Source organism: Aspergillus eucalypticola, assembly GCF_003184535.1.
Source record: "Aspergillus eucalypticola CBS 122712 chromosome Unknown BO83scaffold_18, whole genome shotgun sequence".
NCBI lineage: Eukaryota > Fungi > Ascomycota > Eurotiomycetes > Eurotiales > Aspergillaceae > Aspergillus > Aspergillus eucalypticola.
The window spans coordinates 353,252-377,455 of NW_020290292.1; the positions used below are offsets into that span (position 1 = coordinate 353,252).

Below are 24,204 nucleotides of genomic sequence, written 5' to 3' on the forward strand. Positions count from 1 at the left end.
CACTTGATTCCTGGAATTTTTGGGGTCACAGCAGGGCAATTATTGCCTTGCCAGTCGGTTCGCCAGTCGGTTCAGCAAAGTATGCCTCATGTTCTATCCTCGGTTGGGAAGGGGAAAGACGCAAATAGAGCGAATGTTGCCACAACAATACTATCACCGTCCATCCACGCAGCAACGTAACTTCCATGTCCTGCACACCGTAGTCATGCATCTTTCAGAAAAAAAGATGACGACGTTCGGTTACTCACCACACTCTATGCTCATATGACCGACCCCGAGGCAGTATTCTGACATGCCGTGCAAATAGCCGGCTATGTTGATCCATATAAAAGCTGCACAATTCCCACAGATACTCGATCCACTAGACCAACCACATCAACCACACTCTGCTACGAGCAAAAGAGCATACATCTTGAATCTAGACGAAAAATATTCCAAGCCATCACGATGCATACCCCCAAGGTTATACTATCCTTATGCCTCGCCATTGGTATGGCTGCGGCCTTACCTGGTAAGTAGCTCACCAGTCCCATGAAAAAAAATTCTGTATTGACATTCTCAGCCGTGGAATCTACCAACGAGATAGACGGTGACTTGTACAACTACAAACGAGGTACTAGTGAGCTCGACGGGGACCTTTACAACTACAGGCGTGACAAAGCAGGGCTTGATGGCGATCTTTACAACTACAAACGGGGCGGGTATAAGCGGGACAACGCTGAACTCGATGGGGATCTCTACAACTACAAACGCAGCAAGGCTGAACTTGATGGAGACTTGTATAATTACAAGCGTGGCACTGCTGAGCTTGATGGTGACCTCTACAATTACTGAGTCTGCATTCGTCTTTGCGCAATCTTTGGCATGTTATTCGGGGGAGGAGAGAATCAATGCAAATTAATCCGTTGACGCTAGGTTTGGGAGACGGGCTGAGTTTGAAGCGCTCCAATTATGGAAATACTCTATCTCAGCTGTTTGTAGCTCAATGACACCTCTTACAGTAGCTGTGATACAATACTCCAAGAAAATACCTCTACCATAGCTTCCAATGCGTTCATCAAGTATTGAAAAGAGCACCCTTGGCAGTATGGGCATTCCGCTCACAAGTCAAATCGAATGAGACCCTTATACGTCACCTCTCTTTAAGTTTGTGCTTGAGGTAGACAGTTCCGCTATGTAAAAGATGTACTCGTGACCTCTCAGCTGCACCTCAACAAAAATCTGTCATAGCTATCATCCGTCTACAAATCTTCCTATCATATCACAGGTCCATTATGCATTCTATTCTACCTCTTAAACCAACCGAACAGCAACTCACAACGGCATCAAATCCCTCACCCTCACCACCTCCCCCTTCCGCATAGACTCATTAGCCGCAATCCCCGTAGCAATCGACCACGCCCCATCAACATGCGTCGCAGCCCTACCCAGAGGATCCGCATCGGGGGTACCAAACAAATCCTTCAGCAGCTGGGGATCTCCACCCCCATGCCCTCCCTGACCCGTCGGCACCTCAATCTCCACCGGCTTTTCAAACAAAGGCCTTAGAAAAATACTTTGTCGTTCAAGAGCGCCCTCCAAACCCTGCTCACCCCCGGAGTTAACATACGACTGCTCCACGACCTCCACCTCCAGCCGACCTTTACTCCCAGTAAAGTTCACTCGGAAGCCCTCCCAAGGCGCATACGCCGTGAGACTATACGTCATCACAGCCCCGGACTCATACCGGACCATCACACCCATCGTATCCTCAATGCTGATGCCATCCCCGAACACGCTCTGATCACGATAATACCCGTCTTCCCACTCTGCATCCGCGTACATCCCTTTCAACTTCTCATTACCTTCCAGGTCCAGAGCAAATGGATCGTCCCGAGCCACTTCACTCCCGCGAGAGCGAGAGTAGAACCTCGTTTCGCCGCGTCGCTCAGCATTCTCCTTCCCGTAGAAGCGCAGATCCCCCATCGCAACGACAGTCTCAGGTCGAGTGCGGAGCCAGAAATTCACCAGGTCAAAATGGTGCGTGGACTTATGCACTAGCAGACCCCCAGTATTTCTCTTATCGCGATGCCAGCGACGAAAGTAGTCCGCTCCATGGGAGGTGTTGAGCACCCATTCGAAATGCACGGCATTGATCTCGCCAATTGCCCCGCTGGCTAGCAGCTCCGCGATGCGCGTGTTATGCGGCGCATACCGGTAGTTGAATGTCACTCGCACCTGGCGCTGAGTGCGATTCACGGCGTCGAAGATCTGTCGACAACGTGGCGCATCTATGGTCATGGGCTTTTCCGTGATGACGTTACAGCCCAGTTCCAACGCACGGACGATGTACTGGTGATGGGTGCGGTCGATAGTGGTGACGATCACCACGTCCGGACGAGTCTCTTCGATCATTCGGTCAAAGTCCCGTGCATTGTACGTCGGAATCGCAGCGTGACCTAGCGATTGGATCTGCGAGTTGGCGTATGCCAGACGAGTGGAGTTGGTGTCGCAGAAAGCGACGAGCTGGGCGGTGCTGGGGAAGTCGCGCACGATGGCCGTGTAAAAGAACATGGCACGGCCGCCAGTGCCGATGAGGGCGTATTTCTTCATTGTGCCGTTGGTATGAAGTGACAATGTCTCATGAACTTCATGATCATATTCATGAGGGGGATGATCGTAGCTGGTTTATATGTTGTCGGGAAACACTCACCCGAAGCGCAGATCTGGCATCTCGCACGGACATCCCACTCCCCCCCACGCAGCTTGATTGCCAGAGTTTTTCCATCAACCGGAAACAGGCCGAAATGCGGGGAGACTGGGGTTGGAGAATCTGGGGTAACATGTTAGATCAGCCGACGAGATTGATGGTGAGATAGCCTCGGTAGTTATCTGATCTGGCTGTGATTGATGGAATTGCAGTCATTTTAGCCGGTTCATCCTGGCTGAAGGATATAAATCAAGTACTAGTCACCGAGTATCTATTCTGGTATCTGCAAGCAGGTATTCACGATGGCTACCCATGCAGAGGAATCCCACGATGCCATCACCGCCGTGGACACTCCGGCCCATGGCACAAAAAGAGAAAAGGCAGCGGACTTTCTAGCCACTGTCAAAGAGGAAGAGCGGACATTCAGCCCAGAAGAAGAGAAGCACGTCCTTAGACGCATTGATCTTCGTATCCTCCCTCTCCTGTTGGGAGCATACTTCTTCCAACAGCTGGACAAGTCGACGCTGTCTTATGTGTCCATCTTTGGCCTCGTCGAGGATGCGCATCTACACGGCCAGCAGTACTCATGGCTGGGGTCTATTCTGTACCTTGCCCAGCTAGTCGTGCAGCCACTTGCAGCCTTGTTACTTGTGAAAGCTCCTACCGGCAAAGTCATTGGAACGGCCGTGCTGTTATGGGGAAGCTCGCTGGCCATCATGGCAGCGTGCACGGACTTTCCCAGTCTACTAGGGCTGCGGCTCACCTTGGGGACATTTGAAGCTATGATCGGTGTGTTCTATATTAACCCATATACTTCGATACGATGAACTAATGAAACAGCACCCTCATGTGTGGCCGTCACACAAATGTGGTGGCGTCGAGGCGAGCAGACCCTCCGGACAGCGATATGGAACGCGATGAACGGGGTCACCTTTATAGTAATTCTCCCTACTATCATCCTATACAAACCATCCTAACTAATCCCCCAGGTCGGTAGTCTATTCACCTACGGACTCGGCCACATCCACAGCGACAGCCTCTACTCCTACCAAGTACTTCTCCCCACCTATCCCCACAACATTCCCATTACTAACCCTCAAAACCACAGATAATCTTCATGTTCTGCGGCCTCCTCACCGTCGCCTACTCAACTCTAGTCCTCCTCTTCATGCCCGACTCCCCAATGGAAGCCAAATTCCTCTCCGAACGCGAAAAAGTCATCGCCGTGGAACGTCTCCGGGCTAACCAAATGGGCATCATCTCGCGGGAGTGGCGATGGGATCACGTCTGGGAGACAGCATACGATGTGAAGACGTGGCTGTGGTTTTTTCTCATCGTGACTATCTCGTGCGTAAACCCCCTCCCAACCTCCCCACCTCCCCTATTCCACACCATTATAACTAAACAGCATGCAGAATACCCAGCGGCGGCATCAGCACATTCGGCAACTTGATCATCAAATCCTTCGGCTACGGATCGTTCGAAACCATCCTGTTCAACATCCCTTTTGGCGTGATTCAAGTCATCGCCATTTTAGGCGGAGGATGGCTGGCTGCAAGGTTCCAGAGGAAGGGGCTCGTGATTGCCCTGTTTGCGGGGATTTCTGCCATTGGGACGTTGTTGATGGTTGTTGTGCCGAGGGAGCAGAAGGGCGTGCTTTTGTTTGGGTATTACTTGGTTAGGACCGTTCCATTCGTCAGGGAAGAAGATGTGGTATACTGATGATGTATGTACAAGGTCTCCTGCCTCGCGGCCATAACGCCCCTCGTGTACGCCTGGGAAGCGCAAAACACAGCCGGCGATACGAAGAGGAAATGTACGTCGGCTGTGGTGTTGATTGGGATGTGTGCGGGAAATGTAGCCCCCCCCCCTTCCCTTCCTCTACCCCCTTATATAATTATAATCTATCCTAGAGTAATGTTCATAGCTAAACGCAATTAATGAAATAGGTCATCGGCCCCCAACTCTACTCCACCTCCCAAGCACCGCTATATCGACCGGGCCTTATATCGAATCTTATCCTGTTTGTGCTGGTAGCTGTTTTTGCTATGTACGTACCAGACTCCCTCTCTTCTTTTGTCTGTGAAGTGGTGAAGGTCTAACTGACTCCGGCAGTCTCGTTAATCTATACCTCATCTACCTCAATCGGAAACATGCAAGACGGAGAACGGAATTGGGCAAGTCGGCTCGGATTGTGGATGAGTCCATGTCTAGAAAGAAGGCGGTGGAGCAGGGGAAGGTGGTGGAGGTGGAGGATGTGGGTGTTAATGTCAATGTGACGGGGGAGAGGGGGGAGGTGGATGGTGATAAGGGATTTTCGGATACGACGGACTTGAAGAACGAGGATTTTATTTTTGTTTATTAAATAGGGGAGTTTTCTTGGGTGGGATTGTTTGGAAGATTGTTCCGATTTTAAGTAATTTATTAAATATATGGTTTGGTAAAATGAGGGTTAGGAGTTTTGGGTTGGGATGGTTAGTATCTCCATTATGATGTAGATAGCTGTTGATCACTCGTCGTCTTCGTCGTCGTCGTCCTCATCATCGTCATCATCGTCATCCACATCATCCTCATCCTCGTCATTCTCCTCCTCATCATCAGCAGAGCTGCACTTCCCACTATCACAGACCAAATCATCCGAGCAGTCATCCTCAGTAGAACAAATAGCGCCTGCATAAAATCAATATGAGCCATTGTATTCGTATCGACCGGAGGGTCCACGTACCTTCGCAGTGTCCCTCCCAGGAACAGGTGGCCGTGGAGCCCGAAGGACTCGGTGTGCTGGCGGCGCTCGTCGCCAATGTGGTCTGGGAGGGGACACTGGCGCTGGCGCTAGAGCCCGAGCCTGACTTAGAGAGACCCAAGTTAGATGCGAGAGCTCCGACCAGCTTGTCGCCCATTGAGCGCAGGGTGCTGAAGTTGGTGATGTAGTTTTTGTCCAGGGCACTGCTGGGGAGGACGGCGTCGTCGCCGGTGAAGACGATGTCTGTTCTTGTTTTAGAAGAGCTGGATTTGGATTGATTTGAAGTTGTGCTTACAGGTCACGTCTGCTTCGGCGTGTCCCTCGGCTCCGTTGAGATCGTCGTCTGGGAAGCAGGTGCGGGCCATGAGCCACGAGGCTTCGCCGGTTACCTCCGGGTCGTCGCCGTTGGAGTCACCCAGGATGCCGTAGTACATTTTGCCGTTGCTAAAGAGGGCAGTCAGCATGATGGTTCAGAAGGTGAAGGGCAGACTCACCAGATCACTGCGGCAACGTTGTTACCCGGAAGCAAGTCCTCGTTGGCCGTGAGGAACTGGTCTGGGATGACAATCCAGGGTACTTCATAAGCTGCCAGTGCTCCCCAGTTGGTCTCGGGTAGGCCATCCCCGTTGCCCTTGCACTTGTAGTCTATGCCATCACAGTCGACATCCATGTCTGCTACCCAGCTGAGTGCGGCACCCTGTAGTCTCATTAGCGAGGGTTCTGCCACCATTTGAGGGAGGTTGCAACATACTTGGTTGAACTTGACCCAATCGCTATGAATAGTCGACTTGGGAGAATTCTTATCCGTATTGACAGGATAGGTAGCCTTGGACGGCACAGAACTCGCCTTGGCTGCAGCGGATTGCAAGGCCGCGACAGGCAGGGTCGTGGCCGCGGCAAAGTAGCTGGCCGGGGGACCGTTAGTTGGGCTGTTGTACTTGGAGCCATCCACGGACTGGGCTTTGACGGAGCCCGCGAGAGCGAGGAGTGCAAGACCGGCGGTGGTTTTGAATGCCATGATGAGAAGGTGAGTGGTAGGTGATTATAGAAGCAAACCAGGTAGATAAGGAGCGATGAGAGGGAAGATGATGGCGATGATAGCAATGGTCGAGGCAAGCAGGCAATTTATATCTCCATCGTCGAGGTAGATGGTCTCGCTTCACGTCATATCCATTCACTTGTTGTCGAGAGAGTTGAGTCTGGTGGAGCTTGGCCCCCAAGTCGAGTCGGAGCGAGCTTGTCGAGAGAGATCCGATGTCTCGTCACTGTGTCATCAGCGGGGGGTTAATGTTGAGCAGCGCGTTGAGAGCTGTTGAGAAATCTTCTTATTTCTCTTTTGATTTCTCGGTTTCACGTTCGATGAGTGATGTTTCTACAGTTAGAAACGGGTTATTCACAGGACAGGTGGTGATTGCCACGCTGAGCAGATGATGCTATCCACGTTGACCTGCGACGGTTTCTCCTGCACTATTAGACCCCGACCATATACCCTGCAGGGACCAAAGTCAAAACGAAGCACTAATGACTACAGAAGACCCTGAAGGGTGTTTAGCGATCCAGAGTACGAGGGTTGAAGAAGCGTTTCAGCCCGTTCAGCCCGCGGGAATCCGGGAAGGAATAGGAATACGACCTGGGGGCCTTGGGGGCGGCCACAGGCGAGGTTCTGATATAGAGTCGGAAACCCTTTCCATATATTTTGTATGTCATACAATGGGGATTTTGAAGGTGGAGGATCACCATAGGATCGCCGGTGACCGTTGTTGAGGTTAAATATAGAGATGGGGTGGTTTGATAGTGAGACGACCCCCGACCGGATCATCTTCAGTACCCGAAGTGGAAGGTGATACCATGAGTGACCTGAATTCATTTCAATACGGGGTCAACGAAGGGGTTAATTGTCGTTCGATCGCTGGTGAATCCTATGCGGATAATTCCGCGTCCCTTGACCATTAAGATCATCGGACAATATGGCTGCCTTGCACCCACCCTTCCTTGCTTCTGGGAGTCCAGTGAAAATGAACCGTGAGATGGACAACGACAAAAACTTCTTTTTTGGTTTGATCATTGATACGTCAGTCTCTAGAAGTGTACGGAAACAATTCCCGACCGTGAGATTGGAGGATGGTCCGACCGGTCGAGCTGACAAGATCGTTAGGGTATAAAGGCGGCCATGCGTCATGCCTCGAATATTCCCAAGGTACTCTAGAGACAGCCGGTGCTCTGTATTAGAGAAATCAATAATCAATTCCACTAGGGTTAAGTTAAGAAGCTACGGGTTCTGAGTGAGCTGGACAGGCACATCTGGGCATGGAACCGACTCCACGAGGCCATTTTCTACGACTAAAGGGCGACTTTGCACGGTCGCGTGCGGTTTCTACTTTTTGTATCGCCTTGCATCAGGCACCACTCAGGAAGAGGTGTAGACAACTCACCGGTGCCAACGCAGGTACATGGATTGAGCCCTGACCGGGAGAGATGGGAAGATGGGAAGTGGAGGATGGACGATCTTTGCTGGATGCGTGTCTCTCAGGGACCGTCGAGATCCGTTGTTTAGTCACAAAGTCAAGTAACCTCGGGTCAGATCTCGATCCCACCCAGCCATGTGCCTTGTCCTTGTCCACTTGAATTGTTACCCTCACAATGAAATTTTCACCATCGCAACCATGTTCCGAGGGTTGCAAGATCAATTCCTGGAGTTAAAATAGGAAGATCTAAAATTTGTCAGGTTGCACCAGATCTGCCTGTATGTACTTTTCCACCTCTCTGCAATCGGAAACACCAACACTACTACCATAACTAGAATGTATGGCAGTGCAACAGTTGGGGTCGGGTTCCAGCCTCTACGGGACAAAACACAATCCTCCGGGGCCGAATATGCCCCCCGGGTTGATGCTGGCTGGCAGGTTTGGAATTGCCTCGATGTTGCTTGCGTTGATGTGGTGTGATGATGGTGCAGGAAGAGATGCTCGGCAGATGACCTGTCTGGTGACAACCAGACGATGTGATCAGTGCGAGCAGGGGAGTTTACCCTGTAGATGAATCAATCCACAGTAACTAGCATCAACCACAGTGAACCACTACTGTAGGAACCCCTGGGTGTGCCTGGACCGTTCCTGCATGGATGTCCTGCCCGACCGCGTCAGCCGGTTGGGGCCAAACATGGAAACCCGTTCATCCAAGAAGGAAAGGATTGCTGATTATTTTCCCGTCAACCAACACCAAAACCTAACTTGGTACTGTCAAAGCCCGGCCTGGATGTCACCCCCCCAAAATCCAGAGAAAAGTGACCTCCCTGAAAGCCCCCGCTGAGGGGGGAAGAGGGGGAATCCGTGCCGGAATCCATCATGGACGCTGGCAAGGCAATATCCACAAAATGGATCAAAGGACAAGACAAAGAGAATCAGGGGGGCATCAGGAGAAGGGCTAGAAGCAACTCTCCCCCACTCCGCCAGTTATTATCCATTCAAACCAGTTAAATCAGTTAATTACCGTTGAAATGAAATGGGTGATTATTTTTATGAAGAACAAGCATCGGCCCTAAGAATAGCTTGCTATTTTTATCCCGTTACTATTGGATGGTTAGTCTTGATTGTGCCTTTGTGATTTGCCACTCGGCTGCCGGGGTGTCAATTTCGTGGCTGTCCCTGGATCCAACCAGCATTCGCCAAGGTAACCACGGATCCACTGCGCTCTTTTGTCATCCCGGCGGGGACATTCCTGATTGGACCATGTGGCAGCCACAACTCCACTATCTCCCAGTGGTCGGGTGGAGTCCAACTCAGGCACGAGTCTCTCCCATTGGCTACAAGATTTACTGACGGGGCGGCCGAATTTCCGGGTTCAGGCCAATCTGGTCGGGCCTCGAGTCTAGAATGTCTCGGTTGCCTCCCTTAGTTTCCTTTCCCTTGTCGTCTCTCTCTCTTTTCCCCTCATACATCTTACTTCTTCTCCTCTTCTCCTCTTCCTCTCTCTCTTTTCCTCTTCAATCCTCTCTCTCTCCAACTCAGAACTCGGTTTATTCCTTGTTCATTCCATTCTTTCTCTTACACTCCCTCCCATCGCTCTCAGCTTTCTGTGTAGCGTCTCACTCTCTTTCCCACCTTACTCACTCTTTATAATCCCTTACGTTCTTTTTTCACGACCGTCACCATGCTCTCCAAGATGCAGCTCGCCCAGCTGGCCGCTTTCGCCATGACCCTGGCCACCTCCGAGGCCGCCTACCAGGGTTTCAACTACGGCAACAAGTTCTCCGATGAGAGCTCCAAGTTCCAGGCCGACTTCGAGGCCGAGTTCAAGGCCGCCAAGAACCTCAAGACCACCTCCGGCTTCACCTCCGCCCGTCTCTACACCATGATCGTACGTCCCACCCAGATGACAATGATTGCGCATCTGCTAACTGCTCTATAGCAAGCCTACTCCACCAGCGATGTCATCGAGGCCATCCCCGCCGCCATTGCTCAGGATACTTCCCTTTTGCTCGGTCTCTGGGCCTCCGGTGGTGGCATGGACAACGAAATCACCGCCCTGAAGACTGCCATCTCCCAGTACGGTGAGGAGCTCGGTAAGCTCGTCGTCGGTATCTCCGTCGGCAGTGAGGATCTCTACCGCAACTCCGTCGAGGGTGTCGAGGCCGATGCCGGTGTCGGTGTCAACCCCGACGAGCTCGTCTCCTACATCAAGGAGGTCCGCTCTGTCATCTCCGGCACTGCCCTCGCCGACGTCTCCATCGGTCACGTCGACACCTGGGACTCCTGGACCAACAGCTCCAACTCTGCCGTCGTCGAGGCTGTCGACTGGCTGGGCTTTGACGGCTACCCCTTCTACCAGAGCACCATGGCCAACTCCATCGACAACGCCAAGGCCCTCTTCGTGGAGTCCGTCGAGAAGACCAAGGCTGTCGCCGGTGACAAGGAGGTCTGGATCACTGAGACTGGTTGGCCCGTCAGCGGTGACTCCGAGGGTGATGCTGTCGCCAGCATCGCCAATGCTAAGAAGTTCTGGGACGAGGTCGGCTGCCCTCTTTTCGGTAACGTCAACACCTGGTGGTACATCCTGCAGGATGCCTCCCCCACCACCCCCAACCCCAGCTTCGGTATCGTCGGCAGCGAGCTCTCCACCACTCCCCTGTTCGACCTGTCCTGCAAGAACTCCACCACCTCCTCCTCGTCCGCCGTTGTCTCTGCTGCTGCCTCTTCCGTCGCCGGTAGCAAGGCTGTCGGTTCCTCTTCCGGTGCTCAGGCCTCTGCTACCCCCAGCTTCACCGTTGGCCGCCCCGGCCTGAACGGCACTGTCTTCGGTAACGGCACCTACCCTCTCCGCCCCAGCGGTTCGGCCTCTGCTCGTCCCTCTACCGGTGCCATCTCCAGCGGCTCTGGCTCCAGCTCCAGCTCCAGCGGTTCGGGCAGCTCTGGTAGCACCGGTACCTCGGCCACCTCCGGTCAGTCCTCCACCTCCGGCTCTGCGGCCGCTGGCTCTTCCTCCCCCGCTGCCTTCAGCGGTGCCAGCACCCTCTCCGGCTCCCTCTTCGGTGCCGTTGTGGCCGTCTTCATGACCCTGGCTGCTTTGTAAGGAATTGAACGGATGACACGGGTTTCCCTCCCCGCCACCCTCGTCTCTTGGTGATAGGAGTTCTCTCGTTTTTGGGTAGCCCCGATTTTTGTGTTCCGGTGTTCTTTTCGGTCGACCTTCACTTCTTGATACATATTTTTTCCCATCAAAACTATTTTTGCTTGCCATGGTTGGCCCGGATGATAGACAAATGTTAATTTAGACTTGAGCTCGTTCCATCCAGCTGCATGATCAAGCGCATTGCAATCGACCGAATCGTGGGTTTGTAGATATAGTTCATAACAGGTTACCAGCCTACCAGCCTCAGTAATGTCCTCAACGGCCCGTATGCATCATAGTTCGAAGCGTATTCCATAAGCGCCGTTACTGCAGAGTGCATCTACGTCCCGATTGTTCCCATGGGGTGCCAGCGTTGCATTCCGTATAGTATCAGGTGACCCTTCTTGCTGTTGAACCCCTTGCTGGTTTGCTTCCTTGCAATGCTGCGGAAGACCTCATACTTAGCAAATGTTCGCTATATGCCTAAACTGACGAAATATCTCGATACGATGGTCTTTACTGATCAGACTAGAACTGGATGAGGAGTTCACTCCGGCTTCAGATAGTAGTACTAGTCCTACTTTGTTCGCTAAGTTCGTGTATTGATAATGCCGGATATCCATACATATATATATCACTGACTCGAACGGCATCCTACCATTGTGAATTGAGAAAAATTATGTACTTACCCGTGGCTCTTTTTACTATTATCACACATATCTGCAAATTAAATCAATACATCAAGAAACTACTGCAACTATCTAGTCCACGAATTTTCTATCAGTATCCTGGAAGTAATAACTGGCCATCAACATTGTTTGAACCTCCTGTTTTCTGCCGGTTCAACTAGTGTCCCAATCGGGAATAATCAGCGTTGCAGGTTGCAGAAATGGTCCTTCCTAGTTGGGAGGCGGTGTGACAGACATCTTCTCCATCTCCAGTGCAACATCTCCTTACAAAAGGTTGTCTGAATTGCAACACTTGTTGCATCGGGCAACTTCGGAGCCCGCTGGGTGATTCTTTTCCCTGCATCGCCTCCACTCGAATGGAATTGTGTGATGAAAACTTTGACAAGGTACCATCATCCATCCATGGCTGTTCCATCCACGGTTCCCCGTGGAATCTCTGCCTGAGGCTACAATACTGTCCGTGCGAGTCACGTGCTGACAGGCTCTCCTCCAGTCATTCTCTGCCTTGCAGCTTTTGTCCCCCCACAAACATACTTTTCATCAGACTAGACTATTCCAGAATACCCCTGTGGGCCTGGACGCATCATCCCACCATATCCCTACTATGTTGTACGCTATGGGAACCCTGTTTGCAAATGTCCCAAAGGATGCAGCAGACTGCAGATTCCAGACCAGAACAAGGGATATCGCTTACCGCCTCGCTCGTCAATAATTCTACTAGTGGACAAGTTCATCAGAATTCATGGTGTTCTCGCCTTATCCTGTGATGCCGCAATTTTGAGAAGAAAAGCCGTTGTGACCAGTATGCAGCAGCAGCAGCAGCGTTATCTGATCCAACAGTAGGATTTGTGCTGATGATCTACTGCAGCCAACGGACACAATGGATTGAGTGCATTCGAACCAGCATTGTCTGGTTCACAATACAATTGCAACGTGTTGCCCCACAGCAGACCATGGTTTGGCTGCTACCTAGGCCTCCTGTAGCTGGCCTGGTCGTCATGCCAGTTGCCATTGAATACATTCAGTCTGAGTAGGAATAGGTACACTGTCTGGGAGATCTTCTGGGAGCCATGGCATGCAACAGGACAGCAGGGTGGGCTCATCCTATGTACCCATTCCATTCCGATAACCGGACCATACCTAGTTGCCTACTCTGTGCATCTTGCAACCTTCATCCTTGTACGACTACGGTCCCGGACCTGCCCACAACCCCTAGCTCATATAACCCAAACATCAATGGATACTGCTTGAGTAATTGATCAGGAGCTTCAAGGTCTCCGACCAGCCCATTGATCACTGGATTGGCCGACTGTTTTTGTTGGGCAACCTCACCTGACCGGATTCGGAGATTAGAGTGTAGGGCATGTTCTCAGTGTCTGGAAAGATGCAGTTCTTAAAGGAACCGAGCAGCCACTGCCGAGAATCTTCCTGATAAGCGAGAGGGTGCAGCGGAGACTTTCACCTTTGCGGAAGATGATCGCCGCCAGCCGCGTTAGTCCGTTTCAACACTCTTCTTCTGATGGACCAGCTTTAAGCTTAATCCCCCAGTCATGCCAACCGCTGAGACCCGATCTCGTTATCATCAGTTGCAGAATCTGTACCTGCAGGGCCTCGTCATCCTTGATTAATTCTTTATTTCCTTCTCTCCAGGCAGCACCCAAACCTTGCCACTTTCAGGTTCATCGGCCGGATCAGTTCTCTCGGTTGCATCCGAACCGGCGGACGACCGCATCCTCAATCAAGATGGTTGTTTCCGATGCTTCGTGGGTGGGGTAGATTACGTTGCTTGCAATGGTTGCAGAACCATTCAGTTATTCTCTCAGCCGTATATAATGGCTACGGTATCCCTGCTGCAGTCAATCTTCTACTCAACCAGTCCCTCCTTCAGTCTCTCTTTTACCTTTGGTCAGTCGTTCATTATGTCCAAGTTCCTCCTTTGGACCGTCTCCGCGGCGGCCCTCGCGCGCGCCGCGACTCTCGAGCAGGTCTGTACCGTTGCTCACGCAAAGGCCGCCGTGCCCGCATCCGGCCTGGTGCAGGGTGTGGTCACCAACCCTTCCAGTGTCACTGCGGTTCCCGTCTACAATGAATCCACCTCTGGATCCGACTACTACCCGGCCGGAACCTATGATTACTGTAATATCACCATGACTTATTCTCATGCCGGCAAGGACGACAGCGTCCTGCTGCAATTCTGGATGCCCACTCCTGATGACTTCCAGAACCGCTGGGTGTCTACCGGTGGCTTTGGCTTTGCCATCAACGTTGCCTCCAACGTGCCTGCTGGTCTTCCCTACGGTGCGGTCGCCGGCCGGACCGACGGTGGCTTTGGCAGCTTCGACACCGAGTTCTCCTCTGTGTACCCCCTGGTGAATGGTACCGCCAACTACGATGCCCTGTACATGTTCGGCTACCAGGCCCACTACGAGATGTCCTCCATCGGCAAGGCGTTCACCAAGAACTTCTACAGCATGTCTGACAAGCTCTATGCCTACTACCAGGGCTGCTCCGAGGGTGGTCGTGAGGGCTGGAGTCAGGTGCAGCGCTTCCCCGAGGAGTGGGATGGTGCCGTCATTGGTGCTCCTGCCATCCGCTATGGCCAGCAGCAGGTGAACCACCTGGTGCCCCAGGTCGTGGAGCAGACCCTCGACTACTACCCTGAGAACTGCGAGTTCTCCGAGATGGTGACTCTCATCATTGATGCCTGCGATGAGCTCGATGGCCGCAAGGATGGCGTTATCGGCCGCACCGATCTGTGCCAGCTCAACTTTGACCTCAAGTCGACCATTGGTAAGCCTTACGCCTGCAACGCCACCACCAGCTCGGGCGTGACCACCCCGGCCCAGAACGGCACCATCACGGCGGAGGGTGTGCGCGTCGCTCAGACCATCCTGGACGGACTGAAGGACTCTCAGGGTCGCCAGGCCTACTTCTGGTACCGCATTGGCTCGGATTTCACCGATGCAGAGACCACCTACGACTCGACGACCGGCACCTACGGTATCGACATCTCCGAGCTCGGTGGTGAGTGGGTGACTCACGGACTGCAGCTGCTGGACCTTGACAACCTCTCGACTCTAGACAACGTCACCTACGACACCCTGCGTGACTGGATGCTCGAGGGTCTTCAGCGCTACGAGGATGTCCTGCAGACCACCTGGCCCGACCTGTCCCGCTTCCAGGCTGCAGGCGGCAAGGTCATCCACTACCACGGTGAATCGGACAACAGCATCCCTCCTGCGTCTTCGGTGCGTTACTTCGAGTCCGTCCGCGACACCATGTTCCCCAACAAGACCTACAACGCCTCGGTTGAAGCCCTGAACGAGTTCTACCGTCTGTACCTGGTTCCCGGTGCCTCCCACTGCCACACCAACACTCTGCAGCCCAACGGACCCTACCCCCAGAACTCGCTCGGCGACCTGATGAACTGGGTCGAGAAGGGCATTGAGCCGGTGACTCTGAACGGCACGGTGCTGAGCGGCGATCTCGAGGGAGAGGAGCAGAAGATCTGCTCGTGGCCTCTGCGTCCTCTGTGGAAGAACAACGGCACGGAGATGGAGTGCGTGTACGACCAGAAGTCGATTGACACTTGGTTGTATGATCTGGATGCGTATGACATTCCGATCTATTAGCCTATACCTTCTGCGAAACGCCCCTTCCTGTACATTTGTACATTAGTGTGAACATAATACCAAGGCTAGACGCCATACACCCACCGCCCGATCCATCAAACTCTATACTCTTAGAACCAAAGTAGACCCCAACCACGTAACAAGTAATAAACTTCCGACCATCGGCTCATCCCGTAGCCAACAACATCATAATGACTCCTCACCACAAGCTTATCCCCACCTCAACCAACACCTTACCTACCTACACCTTACATATCCTACACCTCAAACCTCAAAAACAAACCCAACCACCATGAAAATTATCATCATCGGCGCCGGCATCTCCGGCTGCACCGCATACCTCACCCTCCGAAAACACCTCCCCCCACCACCCCCCTCATCACCGCTCCAAGACCACGAATACACCATCTACGAAGCATACCCTTCCCCCTCCTCGAACCCACCCAACCCCACCAACAATATAACCATAGGCGGCGGCCTCGGCATCGCCCCAAACGGCCTGCGCGTCCTCGAACGCCTCGACGAGAGCATCCTCCGCGACGCAGTCACCAACGGATACATGCTCGACCACACCAACCTGAAAGACAAGCACGGGAAGACACTAATCCAACTGCCATCATCATCCTCATCATCATCATCCAGCAGCAGCGACAGCAGCGGAAGAAGTAGTGAAAGTAGTGGGGACAGAAGCAAAGCACTGCACCTCCTCGGCACAAGCCGCCACAACTTCTGGCTCTGCTTGCGCAGCCGCATTCCGGAGAACATCATCGTGTATAATAAGCGCGTAGCGAAGGTGATTGCCCATCCTACCCAGCGGAATACGGTCACGTTCGTGGATGGGAGTGAACCTGTGTATGCGGATTTGGTGATTGGGGCGGATGGGTTGAGGAGTGTGGTTAGGGAAGGTATACTTGATGATGAGGATGGGTTGGGTGGGCCGAGATATGAGTATACATACACCGTTTACCCTACCCTACATATCTATCTCATGAAAAGTGAAGTATAAATACTAATAATAATATATATTCGAATATAAAGAGGCCTCATCGGCATCGGCGGCTTCCTGCCCACTTCCACCATCCCCCAAACCATCATCACCACTATCGGTGGTATAGAACCCGGCTCCCTAAACCTCCACTTCAGCGGCACCGGCTTCTTCGGCTACTTTTACAGTACTAGCTCATCTACATCCCCTACCCGCTCCTCAGCGTATCATGTCTCCGAACCGGGGGATACTTTAGTCTGGTGGACTACTTACTCAACACCTACATCCACCCCTCCTCCCGATGGGAGGCATGTAGATGTGGATGACGTGAAATCCCAATTGAAATCGAGATTCTCCACCTGGACAGACCCCCTCGTACTTCACATCATCAACTCCGTCGAGGTGCAGACCATGTGGCCTACCTTCACCACTCCCGAGCTTCCGACGTGGGAGAAGGAGGGCGTGGTGTTGGTGGGGGATGCGGCGCATGCGTTGCCGTCGACGTCGGGCCAGGGGGCTAATCAGGCGTTGGAGGATGTGGAGGCGTTGGCGAGGTTGGTGGGACATGAGGTGGGGGTCTGGTATATGGAGGAGCAGATGGGGAGGGGTATATCTGGGGGATCTGTTGGTGGGGTTGGGGTTGAGGGGGAGAAGAGGGCGATTCAGGTGGCGTGTAAGAGGTATGTGGAGATGAGGATGCCGAGGGTTAAGCGGATTTTGGATACGGCGAGGGGGATGCAGAATAGTAAGAGGGATATGGGCGGGTGGGGGGAGTGGGTGATGTATTGGGTTATGTGGGTTATGGGTATGTCTATCTACTTCCTGATTGTTGATGTGAGAGAGAGAGGAACATGCTAATGTGGGTAGGGTTCTTTCCTGGGTTGGTTGCAAGGCAGCAGCAGGAGGTGTTCGATTATGATTTGCCTGCGGAGGTGGAAAGGGTGTTGGATCGAGGATTGTAGTATCATTCGTCGTATATAGTATCAGGCCGCAACTCTCTCCTCATGAACACTGTTCACCTGCTTCTCTTCGAGCCGCTTCTCTTCATCCTCTTCCCTCTCTACCGGCCCATCGAAGATTACCGCCACCTGCTCCAACGAGTATCCCTTTGTCTCTGGGTAGAAGAAGAACGCAGTCACTGCAAACAGCACCAGCACCACAATAAACACAATGTAATACCGCCACCCAATCGCATCCAGAGCAATCGGATTCACAAATGTATTGAAGAACATGCCGCTAATCGTCGCCACCCAGGTCACGGTCAGACCGCGGGATCGTAGTCGGTACGGCCAGATTTCGCAGGGGTACGAAGTTAGGAATGGTGTCCTAGAGCAAATTAGCATAAACACGAAGCTAGTGCTGGTGGTGGTGGTACTAACAAAGCAATGCAGTATCCTGAAAAGTAGATAAAAAGGAACGGGATCACAGCAGCCCCCGTGGCCGAATTGTTAGTGGTCTGGAAAGATCCTGAGAGCGCTGTCACCAGCACGTAGCTGACGAACATGATGCCCGCCGAAGAAAGGAACAGTGGACGGCGACCAAAGTTATCGATCAGGAAAGCTCCTAAAACAGCAAATATGAGATCCCACATCTGCAGACAGGCCGAGATGAGCGTCTGGTCACGGACAGCGGTAATTCCGATCGAGTCCAAGATGAGCGACAGGTAATACGAGATCACTCCGTTGCCGGTCCACTGCGCGAATAGCCCCAAAGTAATAGAGATCATCAGGCGCCATCGGTTGCCCGGTGTCTTCACCATCTCTATGTAGCTGCCACTGCTGTGGGCTTCTTGCTCCGCATGGATGGTCGAAGTGATCTCGGAGAATTCATATGCCACAAGGGGAGAGCTCTCGTCGCCGGCAGCGTGGTAGCGCGTAAGGATTGCCCGAGCCTCCTCGGTGCGGCCTACCGAGATCAGCCAGCGAGGGCTTTCCGGGGCCAGAAGGAACCCTGGTAATCCGATAACAGGCACTAGGGCCTGGAGGACAGAAGGAAGTCGCCAAGCCCAAGAGGAGCTGTAGGTACGAGAGGCAAAGACGACCCAAGCAGCGACTGTCCCACCGACATACCACCCAGACATGAACAGCGAGTTGAAAATGCTGCGGTGAGTCGGGTAGGCAATCTCATTGATGAGCAAAGGAACGGAATTGCCAAACAGGGCAGACGCGCCTCCCAGAAAGAGACGAGCAAGCATAAACGCGGTTGCATTGGGGGCAGCAGTCTGGAGAGCGCAGCCCAGCGTCAAGAAGAGGTATCCGAGGTAGACGCCTGGCTTGCGCCCATATCGATTGGCAATCCAGGATGCACTTGGGTAGCCAATTCCGCAGCCAAGCCAGTAGATGGCATTCAGCCATCCCAGCTTTGCTCCAGTAGGATTGTTCATAAAGGTTTTCCACTGGTTCAAGGCTTCAAGACCGTTCATGAGAGATCCGTCAAAGCCATTGGCGGATGAGAACATAACTAATGAAAGGATGATAAGGTTGAGTCGCACCAAATGAGGCTGCTTGTACCATGCAGGACCTGAAGGGAGGACCGCCGCGAGGTGATCTTCTCCTGCATGCTTGCTCGATGTGTCTGCTTTGCTGATGCCCATTGTGAGTTTCGACGTTTTGACGAAGACAGTAAACTCGGCATAGGCAAACCGAGGAAGCGTAGGCTATTTCAAGGATGGCCTGAGAGGCGCCGATATGTCGGCGGTTTATTCCTTCGCACCCCGCTAGCTACGTCTCGTGTGGCTTTTCTGGAACACGACGGCTGCTGAACGAAGCCGCTGATGCTATTAGCGAACTTTGTACCCTGCACATAATCCGGAACCAAACCATGTTGAACCGCCAATCGTAGCGAGGCGGCTATACCCATACCCATGACGCGAAAGACGCTGGACGCCTCATCATGGTGCTTAATCCACAGACGCACGGTTATCTGGGAAACGGCAACGAGGACAGTGTGGAGAACTGGGGGAAGTTGGGGTAGGGCAACGGCAAGGAGTCGGGGAAGAACAGACGGAGAAACGGAGAAAAGGAGAAACGGGGAATTAGAGGAACTCTGAAGCCAGTCAAATGGGTCTGAATGGCCTTTGAAGAATCAATCAGAATTCGCGGAGCTGGTGGAGCTGGCCCGTCGACCCAGAGATCACCCCATCCATGCTGGTGTCGGTCGGCACTGTGCAAGCTCCCGTGTACTCCCCCGAAGACGCACTGCGATGTCCATGGGCACGTTTGCGAGAACATAATTAGTTGGTGCGCCCAGGGCTCGACAAGATGGAGGTGGAAATCTGTGAGCATCTGTCTCAGCTCCCGACAAACCATCCCCAACCACACGCTGTAGCAGACTGCACGCATCATGCCTTGCGTACATGCCGCCGCCGAGACGGACAAGTCCTTTGTTCAAATCGTAAACGCCGATATTGAGGAGCTCATCAAGCAACTGACCCTAGATGAGAAAGTTTCTCTGCTGACGGGTATGCCCGCGACGCACAGCTTCCTGAACATGATCGAAAGCTGACTGCCTCTGGCTAGGTGACGATTTCTGGCACACCGTCCCAATTCCCCGGCTCGGGATCCCGTCAATTCGCCTGTCTGATGGCCCGAATGGCGTCCGTGGCACCCGCTTCTTTGGCAGCGTGCCAGCAGCTTGTCTACCCTGCGGTACGGCCATTGGAGCGACATTTGATAAAGATCTCGCTGTGCAGGTTGGCCGTCTGCTAGCGGCAGAGGCCAAGGCCAAAGGCGCCCATGTTATTCTAGGGCCGACGATAAATATCCAGCGAGGTCCTCTAGGAGGACGGGGATTCGAGTCGTTCTCTGAGGACCCGCTGCTGTCAGGAATCATAGCAGGCCATTATTGCAAAGGCTTGAAGGAGGAGAACATCGTCGCGACGCTCAAACACTTCGTATGCAATGACCAGGAACATGAGCGAATGGCCGTCAATTCCATTCTCACCGACCGGGCGCTGAGGGAGATCTACCTTCTGCCATTCATGATCGCAATTTCTCTGGGAAAGCCCGAAGCCATTATGACGGCATACAACAAGGTAAACGGGCTTCATGCATCGGAGAGTCCAACACTTCTTCAAGACATCTTACGTGAAGAATGGGGCTGGGAGGGTCTATTGATGAGCGACTGGTAAGATTCCATTTTTGTGACCACGCTTGTATAACCCTTTTCGTCGCTGACTCGCTGGCAGGTTTGGAACATATAGCACATCCGAGGCCATCAACGCTGGACTCGATCTCGAAATGCCAGGGCCGACAAGATGGCGCGGCAGTGCTCTGTCACATGCCATCACCGCAAACAAGATTCCCACGGCAACGGTAAATGCCCGTGTTCGCGCTGTGTTGCGTCTGGTTCAGCAAGCCAGCCGATCAGGTATTCCTGAGCGTGCCCCGGAGTTGCAGCTGAACCGTGCCGAGGATAGACGGCTACTAAGGAAGATCGCCTCAGAGGCAGTTGTCCTCCTCAAGAACGATGACAGCATTCTGCCCCTGGACAGGACCAAGAAAATAGCCATCATTGGCCCTAATTCCAAGATTGCTACCTACTGTGGAGGGGGCAGTGCAGCGCTCAATCCCTACCAAGCTGTAACTCCCTTTGAGGGAATTTCGAACTCAGCTTCCGGCGGTGTGGAGTTCGCTCAGGGGATATACGGACACCAAAACCAGCCCTTGCTGGGGACGCGCCTGCGGACTCAGAATGGCCTTACTGGGTTTACCTTGAGAATCTTCAATGACCCTCCCACCGTAGCGAACAGAGTACCACTCGAGGAACGACACGAGACGGACTCGATGGTATTCTTCCTTGATTACAACCACCCAGAGCTGCAACCGGTGTGGTTTGCAGACGCGGAGGGATACTTTGTCCCAGAGGAATCCGGCCTATACGATTTTGGCCTTTGTGTGCAAGGGACGGGCAAGCTATATGTGGATGGAAACCTATTAGTCAATAACGCTGATGTACAAAGGCCGGGGTCTAGCTTCCTTGGGAGCGGCACCATGGAAGAAAGAGGCACATTGGAGCTCACGGCCGGTCGACAGTACAAGATCCATGTGCAGTGGGGATGTGCTAAAACCAGCACGTTTAAGGTCCCCGGGGTAGTCGACTTTGGTCACGGTGGCTTCCGATTTGGTGCCTGTAAGCAGCTCTCGCCTTCTACAGGCATCGAAGAGGCAGTGCAGCTGGCTGCATCGGTTGATCAGGTCATACTCGTGGCTGGGCTGAGTGCGGAATGGGAATCAGAGGGCGAGGATCGCACAAACATGAGTCTGCCGCCACATACAGATGAGTTGATATCTCGTGTACTTGAGGTGAATCCGGACACTGTTGTTGTTCTGCAAAGCGGAACTCCCGTGGAGATGCCATGGATACAGAAGGCAAAGGCAGTGCTGCACGCCTGGTACGGCGGTAACGAAACTGGCAACGGCCTTGCGGATGTCATCTTCGGCGACGTGAATCCGGTAAGTTTTTCTTCCCAGCCGACCTGGCGCTGCTAACTCATTCGGATGTCTTAGTCTGGCAAACTTCCACTCACGTTCCCCCGCCACGTCAAACACAACCCCACCTATTTCAACTTCCGATCAGAGGGTGGTAGAGTCCTATATGGTGAGGACGTATATGTCGGTTACCGGTTCTATGACGAGGCTGAGGTCGATCCGCTGTTCCCTTTCGGCCATGGTCTCTCATACACAACATTCGAACTATCGGGGCTGTCCCTCAAAAGGGAGGCATGTTCACTGCAAGCCACATGCAAATTGCGTAATACCGGATCCAGAGCTGGAGGAGAGGTAATACAGTTGTATGTCGCCCCGGTCTCGCCGCCAATCAAGCGGCCACTGAAGGAGCTAAAGGGTTTCCGAAAAGTCTGGTTAGCGCCAGGTGCGGAAGAGGTGGTGCAGATCCCGCTGGATCTTATCCGCGCGACAAGCTTCTGGGATGAGAAGAGCAGTAGCTGGTGCAGCCACAGTGGCACATATCAAATCATGCTTGGCACGAGTAGCCGTGGGACGTTCTTGGAGGACTCCATTAAATTGAGTGAGACCACTTTCTGGTCGGGACTCTGAGCGGGGCTGGATAGCAAGAAATAGCACTCTGCCACGATTATGAACTTCCTTTTATTCGATCTGTATCTATCCATGTTTGTAGATGCATTGTGCCCATGCTTTCGCTACTGTCTATGCGGGACAGGATGTCGGTTGACTGTCGTAGGTACTCGGTTGCTCGCTCCGCTTCCGGGCCAGCAGGATGGAATGGGCATACCAGCAGGCCCGCCGCGATATCACGGACTTTGTACGCCAAATGTAGACCGTTCGCTTCCAAGTTGATCTGGGGCAGGCTGAATAGGATGCAGAATAGTTGACGACAAAGATCCTCCCTCTGGAGCCACAACGCCTTTGCATGAAGCATTGGCTGTGCATGGTCGGTAGATGTTAACGATGGCTCTGATTTGTGCGCTTGCGCTGCCTCCAGCTGATCGAAAAGCAAGCTTTGTAGCCACAGGTGTGTGACATGTAGGTTTACTCGCATAGAAGCAAAATGTGACTGCGTCATCTCCGTCACACCAGTACACCCACCGTTAGCGATAGCCTCGGTATCCGATGGCTGCCATGGCCGGAGGAGAGGTGGGATGTCATCCAGTAAGAACCGTAAATTGTGAAGACGATCCTGGATGTAAGAAATCTGTACGGCTGAATCGCGGGCCCTCACGCAGGGACATGGGCCAGCCGGTGATTCTGGACAGGTGCTCCTGATCGCGGCCCAGAACACTTTAGAGTGGAGGATAAAGCCCGTTACTAGGCATGGAGCTTGGGATGGTGGCATAAGCACCTCGTTCTCGAAGATAAACTCGTCATCAACTTCGAGTGGCATGAGCTCTTCCGGATTAATGGAATGAAGAAGGATGGGGTCCAGGTATGACAATCGCTCTCCCAGCACATTCTGCAGTTGATTATGGCTGGATGAAATGAGCAAAGTCAGCTACTCTCCGGGTCATGCCCACTTACACGAATCCGTAGAAAATCAACCAAAAGCCCTTCTTCCGCAGTTGAGTCTCGATGCAATTAAGCCCATCATATTCAGAGATACGATGGAGGTTTAACAAGCGAGCAAGTTGTGTTGCCTCCACATCTAACATACGGGACCAATTATGGTCACCCAACTGCCGAAATGCAGCATACAGCAAGTACGAGATGGCAAACTTCTGAAAGTTAATGTGGTCGAAGTAGGTCGAATCCCTCAGCCGCAAAATTCTGTCATAGCAATGACGGACCATGTCCCTTCGTGACGTGAACCTCAAGGGCGGGGTCGCACATCGATAGGAATGAAATCTGCTAGGCATTGTGGCGATGACCACCGCAGCGATAGCGGTGACGAGCCCAAGGAATCCGCTGTCCTCGCGATCATGGTTCTCCTGCAAAGACTGTCGAAACGACGGCCGATGCACTATTGGAATCAGTGGATACAGGTAATCCAAATAGTCCTGCATGATGCAGGAAAATAGGTGTCGATCGCACAGATCATCCGTGGGATAATTGATGGCACCCAAAACCCGGGCCTCCCCATTCTCTCCATCTAGCTGCGTTTGTGCCGGAGATCTTGTACGTGAACTTGGGGTATACGTTAGCAATGACCACTCACTGCAGAAGGAGACTCGAGCAGCGTACCGTTTCTTCGGGCCTCGCGTCCGGGATGGAGATAGAAAGGTGCACGGCAGGTCCAATCTAGCACAGCGCCCACATCTGGAAGGGGCATCAGCCGATGACGAAGTCACATTGCATTTGACCTTGCGCTTCCGGCAGATGTCACAAGCTTGGGTAGCTAACTCTGCACGCGTGGTCATGGCAACATTTGTTCTCAATAGCAGACGG

At 52.9% G+C, this 24,204-nt stretch overlaps 10 protein-coding genes across 10 annotated transcripts; 6 read left to right on the plus strand and 4 right to left on the minus strand.

The window, feature by feature from the left end:
• Window positions 1-447: 447 nt before the first annotated feature.
• On the plus strand, window positions 448-834 carry BO83DRAFT_390357 (uncharacterized protein; the record flags this gene model as incomplete). The annotated part of the gene is made up of 2 exons (XM_025532853.1): window positions 448-511; window positions 563-834. 2 exons carry the CDS (start codon window positions 448-450, stop codon window positions 832-834), a joined length of 336 nt encoding a protein of 111 aa, XP_025386422.1.
• A 480-nt stretch (window positions 835-1,314) lies between these two features.
• On the minus strand, window positions 1,315-2,592 carry BO83DRAFT_390358 (Gfo/Idh/MocA family protein; the record flags this gene model as incomplete). The annotated part of the gene is made up of 1 exon (XM_025532854.1): window positions 1,315-2,592. One exon carries the CDS (start codon window positions 2,590-2,592, stop codon window positions 1,315-1,317), a length of 1,278 nt encoding a protein of 425 aa, XP_025386423.1.
• A 399-nt stretch (window positions 2,593-2,991) lies between these two features.
• On the plus strand, window positions 2,992-5,054 carry BO83DRAFT_316399 (putative MFS transporter; the record flags this gene model as incomplete). Its single annotated transcript, XM_025527658.1, has 8 exons — window positions 2,992-3,478; window positions 3,530-3,627; window positions 3,679-3,741; window positions 3,798-4,036; window positions 4,105-4,366; window positions 4,427-4,519; window positions 4,639-4,739; window positions 4,805-5,054. 8 exons carry the CDS (start codon window positions 2,992-2,994, stop codon window positions 5,052-5,054), a joined length of 1,593 nt encoding a protein of 530 aa, XP_025386424.1.
• A 136-nt stretch (window positions 5,055-5,190) lies between these two features.
• BO83DRAFT_70565 (glycoside hydrolase family 75 protein) lies at window positions 5,191-6,568 on the minus strand. The gene is made up of 5 exons (XM_025537546.1): window positions 6,184-6,568; window positions 5,927-6,129; window positions 5,728-5,876; window positions 5,415-5,675; window positions 5,191-5,359 (listed from the first exon to the last, which is right to left on the minus strand). Exons 1-5 carry the CDS (start codon window positions 6,448-6,450, stop codon window positions 5,199-5,201), a joined length of 1,041 nt encoding a protein of 346 aa, XP_025386425.1. The 5' UTR covers window positions 6,451-6,568; the 3' UTR covers window positions 5,191-5,198.
• Window positions 6,569-9,368: 2,800 nt separating this feature from the next.
• bgt2 (GPI-anchored beta-1,3-endoglucanase EglC) lies at window positions 9,369-11,326 on the plus strand. The gene is made up of 2 exons (XM_025536123.1): window positions 9,369-9,788; window positions 9,840-11,326. Exons 1-2 carry the CDS (start codon window positions 9,582-9,584, stop codon window positions 10,998-11,000), a joined length of 1,368 nt encoding a protein of 455 aa, XP_025386426.1. The 5' UTR covers window positions 9,369-9,581; the 3' UTR covers window positions 11,001-11,326.
• Window positions 11,327-13,647: 2,321 nt separating this feature from the next.
• On the plus strand, window positions 13,648-15,360 carry BO83DRAFT_364258 (tannase; the record flags this gene model as incomplete). The annotated part of the gene is made up of 1 exon (XM_025529606.1): window positions 13,648-15,360. One exon carries the CDS (start codon window positions 13,648-13,650, stop codon window positions 15,358-15,360), a length of 1,713 nt encoding a protein of 570 aa, XP_025386427.1.
• A 232-nt stretch (window positions 15,361-15,592) lies between these two features.
• BO83DRAFT_364259 (FAD-dependent oxidoreductase) lies at window positions 15,593-17,366 on the plus strand. The gene is made up of 3 exons (XM_025529607.1): window positions 15,593-16,308; window positions 16,399-17,150; window positions 17,213-17,366. Exons 1-3 carry the CDS (start codon window positions 15,653-15,655, stop codon window positions 17,305-17,307), a joined length of 1,503 nt encoding a protein of 500 aa, XP_025386428.1. The 5' UTR covers window positions 15,593-15,652; the 3' UTR covers window positions 17,308-17,366.
• Window positions 17,268-19,279, minus strand: BO83DRAFT_364263 (sugar transporter). The gene is made up of 2 exons (XM_025529608.1): window positions 17,725-19,279; window positions 17,268-17,671 (listed from the first exon to the last, which is right to left on the minus strand). Exons 1-2 carry the CDS (start codon window positions 18,936-18,938, stop codon window positions 17,329-17,331), a joined length of 1,557 nt encoding a protein of 518 aa, XP_025386429.1. The 5' UTR covers window positions 18,939-19,279; the 3' UTR covers window positions 17,268-17,328.
• Window positions 19,280-19,551: 272 nt separating this feature from the next.
• BO83DRAFT_379861 (beta-glucosidase H) lies at window positions 19,552-22,543 on the plus strand. Its single transcript, XM_025531602.1, has 4 exons — window positions 19,552-19,805; window positions 19,864-20,470; window positions 20,532-21,798; window positions 21,853-22,543. Exons 1-4 carry the CDS (start codon window positions 19,688-19,690, stop codon window positions 22,399-22,401), a joined length of 2,541 nt encoding a protein of 846 aa, XP_025386430.1. The 5' UTR covers window positions 19,552-19,687; the 3' UTR covers window positions 22,402-22,543.
• Window positions 22,454-24,176, minus strand: BO83DRAFT_341321 (beta-glucosidase; the record flags this gene model as incomplete). The annotated part of the gene is made up of 3 exons (XM_025528618.1): window positions 22,454-23,291; window positions 23,341-23,943; window positions 24,001-24,176. Coding segments are annotated over 3 exons (1,617 nt in total), but the record flags the coding sequence as incomplete, so codon positions are not given.
• Between the last annotated feature and the right edge of the window lie 28 nt (window positions 24,177-24,204).